The 10,254-nt window shown below is 37.4% G+C and overlaps 1 protein-coding gene across 4 annotated transcripts; it reads right to left on the bottom strand.

The window, feature by feature from the left end:
* Nucleotides 1-395: 395 nt before the first annotated feature.
* On the bottom strand, nucleotides 396-10,138 carry radx (RPA1 related single stranded DNA binding protein). Of its 4 annotated transcripts, XM_051892722.1 has the most exons (16): nucleotides 9,685-9,991; nucleotides 8,854-9,411; nucleotides 8,327-8,469; nucleotides 8,018-8,210; nucleotides 7,760-7,868; nucleotides 6,857-6,957; nucleotides 6,592-6,711; nucleotides 6,408-6,500; nucleotides 6,122-6,292; nucleotides 4,209-4,363; nucleotides 3,958-4,118; nucleotides 3,169-3,213; nucleotides 1,706-1,839; nucleotides 1,159-1,446; nucleotides 911-1,075; nucleotides 396-812 (listed from the first exon to the last, which is right to left on the bottom strand). In XM_051892722.1, exons 2-16 carry the CDS (start codon nucleotides 9,407-9,409, stop codon nucleotides 664-666), a joined length of 2,583 nt encoding a protein of 860 aa, XP_051748682.1. In that variant the 5' UTR covers nucleotides 9,410-9,411; nucleotides 9,685-9,991; the 3' UTR covers nucleotides 396-663. The 4 variants fall into 4 exon arrangements, with proteins under 4 accessions (XP_051748682.1, XP_051748681.1, XP_051748683.1 ...); XM_051892721.1 differs by having other exon boundaries at nucleotides 8,854-9,993; XM_051892723.1 differs by having other exon boundaries at nucleotides 3,958-4,115; nucleotides 8,854-9,987.
* Between the last annotated feature and the right edge of the window lie 116 nt (nucleotides 10,139-10,254).

Here is a 10,254-nt window from a genome sequence, read left to right as displayed (position 1 = left end):
TTGGAGTAAAGAGACTGATGTATTCTTACATTTATAGTCGAAAAGCACCTTCAGGAAAAACGGCAGTATGCGCAATTAATGACACCGACGCAGCAAATATGCAAATAAAAATGTTAAATCTGGGTTTAGGAATGTACAATCTGAAACGTCAGGATTAGTGTGAATCTCCAGGATTAATTGTTAACCCCAGGTAACGTATGAACAGTGTGAAACATGAAAAATAAACAGGATTCCATTTACCCGGGGTAGAAAGACCCAGTCAACTATTTCAGGTGTGAAAAGCCATAGTATTTCTCACAGGTAACTGACAGGACAGAGTGCATGTTTACGTTAATTTATACTGTCTTTACATGAATATTTGTTGCCTGTACAAAAGAACATGAGACGAAAATAAATATATTTAAAGAACGTTTTGAGTTTATTTTTTCTAAAACGTTTCCTGAAAGTACAAACAAAAGGTTATAACCATATTTTATTAATACAACAACAAAAAAAAAAACCTTTCAAAATAACAAAAAAAGTCACTTTACACATAAAATTAGTCTTCCAATCCCCTAAAATAACAACACAGATAAGAACACACTGATATCAGTCCCAGCACATTTGTCATCTGATATGCACAGGACTTTTTTTTTCATGATCATTTTCGTGATGCGTGGCCTCTCATTGAGTGCTGCTGGGCTGGCAGACGTCTGCTGTGCTGTAGAGTTTAGAGCAGATCATTTCTACCCTGTGTTCTCCAAGCAGACACAGATCAACAATACAGACCACACGTTCCGACTCCAGCTGAGGGGCAGAACTCATCAACGATCCTGCAGAAAAACACACACTTCAGTGCTACAGTATGTCACTGTGACTCACAAGTTATTCAGCAGAGATGGAAGATGTGAACAGAACAGAGTGGTAAAACCTGGTGTAGGGCAGCTGCCGTCTGGCTGAACATACAGACGTCCTGATGAAATGCAGGACAGCAGTGAGTTGTCATGCTGAGTTTGTGGCACTCCAGCAGCTCTGGGGTCATCAGATGAGACAACGGGCACAAACAGAACATCTACCGCAGCCGTTTGATTCAGCCCTGAGAGAAGAAGAGAGCTCCAGTTATTACCTGAAGCTACAGCTCCATTCAACAACATAGTGAGCTGCAAGTGCTGCTCTCACCCAGAATCGTGAGCATGAAGTAGCCGGTGCAGGCCACAGGTGTGTGCGTGTGCGTCTGTGAGGTCAGATCGGGGTTCCATCTTGCTGGGCTCAGGTTCAGGTCATGTAGTAGAACTTCTCTGTCATCAAAGTGGAATTTTTCAGGAATGCTTTCTTGATCGAGTCTGCCACAGCAAAAGTGATCTGCCACTTCCTGTTTCACTAATGGCCAGACTTTGCTCTCCCATAATGCAGAGGGGTGGCTAGCAGCTTGCTGTACACCTGGGACTTGCGATGTCTGGTCAGTCTCTTTAGAAAAAAACACAAAAACAATATTTGATATTAGAATATCGTTTAGAAGTTTGAGATAAGAAAGATTTATTAATGTTTTTCTCAGAATCTTTTTGGCCACTGTGCAGAACTGTGTCATTCCCAAGACAAACTGATGCTGTACTGGCCGCAAAAGAAGGCCCTACACCATACTAATAAATTATTTTGGTTCAAAACCTGGTGTTTCAGTTTCAATGTCCAACCCCTGTATGTCAGTGATGTTCAGAGGATGCAGCACCTTTTCCTACAGCTGACTTCCTAACTGATGTGTGTTCGTCTTCACCCTCAGATTCCTCTAACTCCAAATCCCCTTCGTCCCATTGTTCTTCTTCCTCCTCTTCAAGAGAGGTAAAGGCCACCTGGATACCTGCGCTGTACATAAATGGAAAAAAAAAAATCATATTATTCATATTATGCACTTACAATAGAAGTCCATTGAAATGGAATAAATGTTAAATATATACAGTTTTCAACTGTAGAATGAATATACATCAAATTTAATTTCTGTCACTCGGATCCTATTGCAATCTCAGTAATACAAGACTGGGCGTAACTTAAAAAAAACGACAGGCAAGTTTTCAGATTAAAATATATGATACTTGACTAGAAGATGGAAAAAAAAATTATACAGATGTTCTGCTATTATTAGTATGCTTATAGGCACAGTATGCAAGTTTTGCCCGCTAGAGGTCGCTTATTCATAACTTATTCTTTTTTTCCCTGTTGTTTATATATATTTTATCATTAAAGATATGATTAATGTTACGTTTAACATTCACCTCCTTCCCTGAACTTACATTTGATCATTTAAATTCACATTATTTTATTTCATCCAAATGAAACAGCCGCAAGTGCTGAATTACTACTCATACAGGTCACTTTATTTGACAAATTAAAATTGTGGGGTAACGCAGCTCTGTTTTACTTGGTGGCTGGTATGAGACACATGTTGAACACTGCAGTAAGCTAGATCGATATTAGAAAAGAATATTAATAAAAGTTGGATGACTTGTGTTGCTAAATGGCATGCAATTCATTTTAAATCATTGTACAGTGAAGTAAATGCTGTATTGTCACTACAAATAAAGCTCTTTCTGATTGTGCTATGTTAGCCACTTGACAAAATAGTGCAGTTTGATTTACTTTTTGGGTACAAACATGTTACTCGCAGTAAATAAAAAAAACAAGAGATTTAAACAATAAGACTAACCATGTTGAGCTACATAACAATGATTAGTTTTCTGTCAGTAAATGTATTCAAACAGTTGCTCACCTGTCTAATAAAACACATAATATATTAAAGAGTCTTTGGTGTTTCTATGGTTTCTATTGAAATCAAACCAGAAACTGAGGGTAAAGCGGACATGACATCACTGACAGACGACATAATGACACGGGTTGTTAGATTGGTTAAAATAGCTGTTTTCTCTGGATTTAAACATTCTTGGAAACATTTGGGATAAAGTAAGTACAGAAGTCAACAAAATATAACATTGTTCTAGTGGTTTTGGATACTTTAATCCAAAAATCTCATATTGTGCCTTTAACTGAAGAGTAATTTGTTTTATTAATGGGCTTTAACATACAATATTTCAATTTAAAAGAATTCTTTACATAAACAACACGTAGATGTAAAATTCTTATGAAATTCTGCCTAATTCATTTATTCAAGTGAGACCAAGTGTAATGTGCTTAGATTACCTGTTGGACTGCATTTTGGATCTGGTGAAATACTGACGATGCAATCTAAACAAAGAGGGAAAAAAATATGTGGTGACATAATAATTAAAAACATTTTATACAAAGTAATTACACTAATTAAGATATATTTTTTCAGCGTTCTTGCCACACCTGCCACTGGCAAGTAAACCAGCCATAAATTTCTTACCTGCCAAGAAACAGTAGTTTGCATTATTTTTATTGACATACATTTTTGTCCCTTTCACAATGGAATTATTTGTCTTTAGTTTTTTCCTTAAAAAATGTACACTGCTGTTCAAAAGTTTGGGGTGATTTATAATGTTACAAATATATCTATTTCAAATAGATGCAGTTCTTTTAATCAAATAATCCTGACAAAAATGTATCATGGTTTCCACAAAAATATTAAGCATCACCGTTTTCGACATTGATAATAATAAGAAATGTTTCTTTGGCACCAAATCAGCACATTATAATGATTTCTGAAGGATCACAAATCACTGAAGACTGGAGTAATGATGCTGAAAATTCAGCTTTGTCATCGCAGGAATAACTTACATTTTGTAATATTTTAAAATAGAAAACAGTTATTTTAAATTGTAATAATATTTCACAATATCACTGTTTTTACAGTATTTGTGATCTAATAAATGCAGTCTTGGTGAGCATAAAAGACTTCTTTCAAAAACATTAAAAGAAATCTCACTGACTCCAAACCTTTGAACGATAGTGTATAATGAAAAATATATGACACACTAAGGCTACTTGTACTGGTTAAGAACGCCTTACCTAGAGCCTGTCTGCACTCTCCTGCGTTTGGGTGAGACTGTAATGTCCGAATCAGGCGAGGTTGAATCCATTTCTCTCTGTGACAGAGTCATCGCATCCTTTGTGGAGGGAGGAATGGCAGCTCCAGTGTCACTGACCCCTTGTACTGAGACGCTCTCCTGCTTTATTAAAGATATGGTGTTTTTATTTTTGTCAGCACATTTAGATTTCTTGGCTGACTGGCTGTTTCATCTTGTTTCAGAAATACAGACCTGTTGTTCACTATGTGGAGGTTCAGGCTGTGGTGGCCAGGTGTGGTACTGCACAGCAGCTACATAACCCTGTACAGCCACTCTCCTGCGCTCCCTGTACTGCAGACTCTCCAGCTCCCCCTTCAGCTCAGCAATGGCTGTAATTGATAACTCATCTACAACACACAGGATTAAACGGTTTTTATGTGTTTAGTTAAACCTTAAAGATCCCGTGTGGGAAAAAAATAAAGTTTTTAATTTTGTTTATATGTCTATGTGGTGTTTTTAATATGCTTTAAGACAAACCATGTGCAAATTCATCACTCAACACCATTGCTGAGTATTTTCTCCTTAAAGGGATAGTTCCCCCAAAAATAAAAATTCCCCTCAAGTTCTTCCAAACCTGTATGAATTTCTTTCTTCTGCTGAACACAAAAGATATTTTGAAGAATGACGTTAACCAAACAGTTGTTAGGAGTAAATAATGACAGAATTTAAATTTTTGGATGAACTATCCCTTTAAAACTGCAGTTTACCAAAGACAGTCCCAAAAACGCTGTTTGAAATTGCTCCCGTGTCCTACTGTCACATGCAACCAATCCCGTTAACATGCGGGTGGGGCGGGTCTTTTCTCCGCTGACTATCTATGATGTTCAAAGCGTTTCTAAGGATGCTGATTTTTAGAAGGCAGCTGGTCTGACTCTGAGATTAAGCACTGAAGAAAGCAGGGGCTGAAACGTCTGCTCTTTGGTTTTTAAGACACTTGTCACTTTTTTGCACATTTTTTCACCTTGTAGATGTTTAATTAAAGCAATTTTTGTGATAGACCCTTGCTTTGGTCTAATTGCATGTCTTTCAGTGTGCGGACAACTTTTTCAGGTTTTTTGGTTGATCAAACTTTTCTTGATTTACACACCTGAGAACGGACTGTTTATCTTTTGGAGTGCATACAATATAATTTTTGACTCTGAGATGGTGAAAGGCTACATGGTTTGTGTAACATTAGCAACTCATCATTTGCTTTGTTTGTTTTGTTTGCTTTGTTAAAATAGTCAAACCAAAGGCTAATCAAAGCAATTAATGTTATGTGTCCGACGTTGTAGAGAGCGATACATAAAACGCATTACCATTCTGACACATCGACTTGTAGATGACCCTGTGTAATTCACTCTTCCACTTCTTCTAAATCAGTTTCTGGTTCAAACATACAGTACATGGCTGAATAAAACCAATATTTCCACTTGCTTACTACAAACCCTTACTACAGTTGACTGAGTGGATCAGGTAGTCCAAGCTGGTGTGAGACAGGGACTAACTTGCATATTCATGAATCCATGTATACTAAATGAAGCAAATGTGTAGAGTTACATTCAAGCTATTTTAAGGCATGAAGAAATTATTTTCACAGGACAAAAAGGTTTAAATATTTCATTTTGATGAGTTTTAAGGGATAAAATTATTGACTGCAGAGGGACTTTAACATTAAATATTGTCTGAAGTCTTCTGAACATTGGAAATCAATTAACTCATGACTGTGTGCAATGATCTTATTCGCAGTACTGTCTAAATTTAAGGTCAACATGAAACGGAAATTATTTCTTCCCTATTGTGACGTATAGAAGAGCGAAACGGTGTCTTGAGCAAGAAAAAATGTAGGGTGGGATTTTGTCCATTGGGAATTGATTGGATCGTTGTGGCTATTGCTGTGATCTCATGTGAGTGAAAGGCTGTCCCGCCCTCGAGCAGTAAACACATTATCAGAGAAGCCTTGATTAAAAAGTTTGAAGCACATGGATTTAAAAAAATAATTAAATAAAAATTAAAATAAAATAATAATGTGAACAGATAAATCATGTATAATAAATACTGTAATATTTCATTAAAAAAAATGTCAATTTTGATTTCATGGGGACTTGAAGGAAGCAAAATCTTACTGGTCATGTTGGTATTGGTGGTTGGTGTGAAGGTGGGTGGGGCAGGAGGGTAGCAGTAGTGTCCTCCAACTGCAGTCCTCCGCAGCATGACACTGTCCTTTAGTGTCTTGGTCCACTGGATGAACGCTTTAACCTTTGGCTCATTGACATAGGGCTGCTTTTTATGGCAGCCTGTTAATGCACAAACACAGACATAAATATAGCTGAGCTGATTGTGGTTATCTGTGACCTCATTGCAGCTGAAATGACCTGTTTAAATCCAGAGAAATCAGCTATTTTAAATTACCTGTGATGAAGAGCTGTGTTTCTGTGCTACTGGTCAGATACACCGAACAGCCTGTCTCACACACTCTCATCTGAGTGCACACCAGATACGTCACTGAGAGAGAGTGAGCGAGAATCAAATAAGGTCATTTAGCATAAGAGAAATATAAAGCTTGCGGACATAAAGCCATGGGCTGATGTTTTACTAGGGCAGATGTTGTTGAAGATCTCTGGCTGGGATGAGGAGAAGATCTCCAGGATAAAGGGAGAGTCATTTGTCCCATCCACTGCATGTACCCAGCGATACGCCCAAAACTTTTCAGGTCCTGAAACACACACACATATACATTTACAAACATGCAGATGTAATGATGGTTTGATAAAATAGTTAACCCTAAGTATGAATATTAATAATGAAGCTTGCATTAGCAAGCTTTAATAACTGACAAGCTGTTCAATAATAGGCTATACCTGTCTTTTCCTTGCTCCTGATTCGCTCAACCCTGCCCACATAAGTCACTAGACCAATGACATCACAGGCTTGGTTACTGTTCATCGAGTCCACCTCTGACCTGATCACAGAGAGAGGTTTCATTTAGTTAAGTGACTTTATTATCCAGTGTGGAAAATTGCTGTTTGGCTTCATGACAAATGAACATGTATTGTCAATAACACAAAAACAGTAACATTAAAGGTATTAAAAATTAAAACCATAATGCAATAAAGTCACTTTAATTATGCTCCAGTAGGGGTCAGAAAGAAATATATTTTTAAATGTTTTTTAAAAAAGCATCAAGGCTGCATTTATTTGATTAAAAATATAGTAAAAACAGTATTGTGAAATATTATTATTATTAATGTATATATTATTTATGTATTTTACAATGTAATTTATTCCTGTGATGGCAAAGCTGAATTTTCAGCAGCCATCACTCTTTAGTGTCACAAGATCCATCAGAAATCATTCTAATATGCTGATTTGATGGTCAGTGTCATTGTTAAAAACAGTTGTGCTGATTAATAATTTTGTGGAAACTGTGATACATTTTTGATTAATAGAAAGTTCAAAAGATCGGCAGTTTTTTTAAAACAGAAATCTTTTGTAACAGTAAAAGATACTGTAGCTTTTTAGCAATGTAATGCATCCTTCCTGAATAAAAATATTAAGTTTTTCAAAAAAAAAAAAAAAAAAAAAGAAGAAAAATCTTACTGACCCCAAACTTTTGAATGGCAGTGCACATCTAATGTAAGAACAAAATGTAAGACTCCCTTGAAATGCTAGATTTTTTTTTTTTTAAACCAATACACTGAAACCAAATGTTTAAAAGAACAAATTAACAAATAAATGTGTTTGTAAGTGGTGAGTATGTGTACCTTGTGGCAAAGTTGTATGGGACATCAGGCAGACCCCACTGAGGCTGAACACTTTTTGGTGGAATTACCGTCACTACAGATGCAGGACTTCGAGGATTTAAGCAGATCTCTACAACACAAAAAACAACCACAAACAAAGAGCTGAAATAATGTAACTCTTCCATGAAATGGTCCAATAATATTGAACCTGTATAACACAAACCCAGCTGAAACTGTAGCATAAGGAAGCTAGCTTTGGAAAAGCTCTGGAGTTCATACCAATGGAGTGGAAAGTCATAAGAGAGAGTGTGCGGATCTGTGGTCTAGAGCGCTTCTGATAACTGTGTTTCAACGAGTACTGCTGCAGATATAGAACCGAGCCAACTGTCAGTCGGTTAAACCACTCAGGACAAAGATCATTCCATACAACCATAGACATGACGCCACTCTGATCAGCCACCTCACAGTACACCTGAAAGAGAGAGGGAGCAAAAAAAAAAGATTATAACTCGAGAGTGTTTTGTTTGCACCGCTGAAGAAATCAATAGCTGCAGACAAAAAACAATGTGACTTATAACCTCAACTCACCTGAAATGGGAAGTCAATGTTTTGTCCTGGTTTTCCATAGTACCGGATCCTGGACCTATGCAGAATTCGGACCAGTAGTGGGAGAGGCCGTCTGGAGCTGTGAAAGAATGCGTCCAGATCCGCCAGAAGAGTGATTCTAGAGACTGACAAACAGAAAGACAACAACATTAACCAGATATAATGGAATAAATTACACAATAAATTATGTGCAAAAGAACACCTGTGTTTGAATATTATTAACATGTAAATTCTCTCATTCAATGTTCTCATTTTCCATGAAATCAAAAGTGAAAATTATTTTTTTAATGGAATATTAAAGTATTTATTATAAACTATTTATCTGTGTACATAATTTTTTTTTTTAATTCATGTGCCCTCATAATCTTTAATAAAAAAAGATTTATTAAAGATTAATTTTGTAATATGAAACTTCAATTTTTTATGTAAACTTTTAACATAGGAATTCAATTATATATATATATATATATATATATATGACGACTGCTAAAAAGAACATGATCTCATACCATCAATAACCACGTCTGGAGGTGGGTTGTTCGGGATCCATACGCTCCCATAAGGATCATCGTTTATCCACAGTGGTAAATAATATTTTCTGCTCAGCTGCAGGGGTCCATCGGATCGGGTCACATAGTCCTGGCACCACTGCGGGATTTCCTCTACGTCTTTAATGGACAGAAATCTCTCAGGAAGCTCCACGACGCTGTGAATGCCGTCTATCCTCAAGTAACTGTGACTCAGTCTCGTCTCATCGTGAACCAATGACAGCTGGGACACCAGGACCCCGGCACCGCAGCGCAGCGAGCCCGTCCGGACCCACCGAGTCAGACTGTCCGCCAGCTGACACTTCATCCGCCATTGGCCGTCCGTGATCGTCAGGTCGTAGCTGTAGCTCTCACCGGAAGAATGTTGTAAGCTCAAGTACCGGTCCAGAGCGATGACAGCCAGACACAGCGGGCTGGTGAGGGTCAGGGAGAGAGTGTACGCGGACCGCAGCTGCTCAAACACAGCCTGAAGAGCAGAACCGGACCCGCTGTCACGGTGATCCGCTGCACCTGCCATTACTGAAACCAGACACGGTTAGAACGTATGGATCCAGACCCAAATCGCTACACGATCTGGCCCGAACCAGATCGAATGACGCTTAATAGCTTAATATGTGTATAAGTATATGAGAGTGACTGTATATAGACGTGCTAAGCTTACATATGTGAACTTTACAATGTTTTATTCTTTTACATTTTGAAATAATAGATTAAATAATAGAAGTTTATGCGATTTATAAGATTTATAGCTCATGACATTGTCATTTATTGGAATTACAAGTCAGCTCGAACCTCACGGAATGTAAACAAACTCCAAGCGCGCGACGAGTTCGTGTTTCTTCTTCCCGAAACACGAGCAGTACAAAACACCGAAAGTAAGCCGCACTGCCAACTACAGGCAGGGAGGACACGACAGCTTTGATCCCATGTGTCAAACACTTCTAGGCCTGGTTTCACAGACAGGGCTTAGATTAAGCCAGTATTAAGCCTTCGTAAATTAGGTCATTTAAGTAGCTTTTTATAAACGTGCCTTGGAAAAAACATGACTGGTGTGCATCTTGAGACAAAACAATGGCAATGACTGACATATTTTAAGTTATGTCAGTGCAAATTGCTTTCAATTAAAACAGCTCAAACATAGGCTACATTTTAGACTAGTCTGTGAAACCGAAGTGTTTAGTTTGTGCCACTCATAATTGTAAAGTAAAATGTATTTTTATGGTCCCAAAGTGTATTATGATAGATTTTAGAAGAATACATTTTGGGATGCAATTTAAGCAAGAGCTTTTGTTTATAATTATAATAAATTTAGTTTGAAATGGATTAAAAATAATGCAGGGTCACTATAACATATCCAAGCTG

Source organism: Ctenopharyngodon idella, chromosome 5, assembly GCF_019924925.1.
Source record: "Ctenopharyngodon idella isolate HZGC_01 chromosome 5, HZGC01, whole genome shotgun sequence".
In the NCBI taxonomy this organism is placed as follows: Eukaryota; Metazoa; Chordata; class Actinopteri; order Cypriniformes; family Xenocyprididae; genus Ctenopharyngodon; species Ctenopharyngodon idella.
Note: the sequence above shows the minus strand (reverse complement) of the source record. Positions and strands in the feature narration are given on the sequence as shown.

What these genes read in the sequence shown, in the direction of transcription:
- radx (XM_051892721.1), bottom strand. Translation starts at nt 9,409, where the DNA reads ATGGCAGGTGCAGCGGATCACCGTGACAGCGGGTCCGGTTCTGCTCTT. An exon ending in CACCAATACCAACATGACCA is followed by an intron (nt 4,364 to 6,121) that starts GTAAGATTTTGC and finishes TGTGTGTTGTAG; the next exon opens with ATGAGTTATCAATTACAGCC. An exon ending in GAAGTCAGCTGTAGGAAAAG is followed by an intron (nt 1,447 to 1,705) that starts GTGCTGCATCCT and finishes TTTTTTCTAAAG; the next exon opens with AGACTGACCAGACATCGCAA.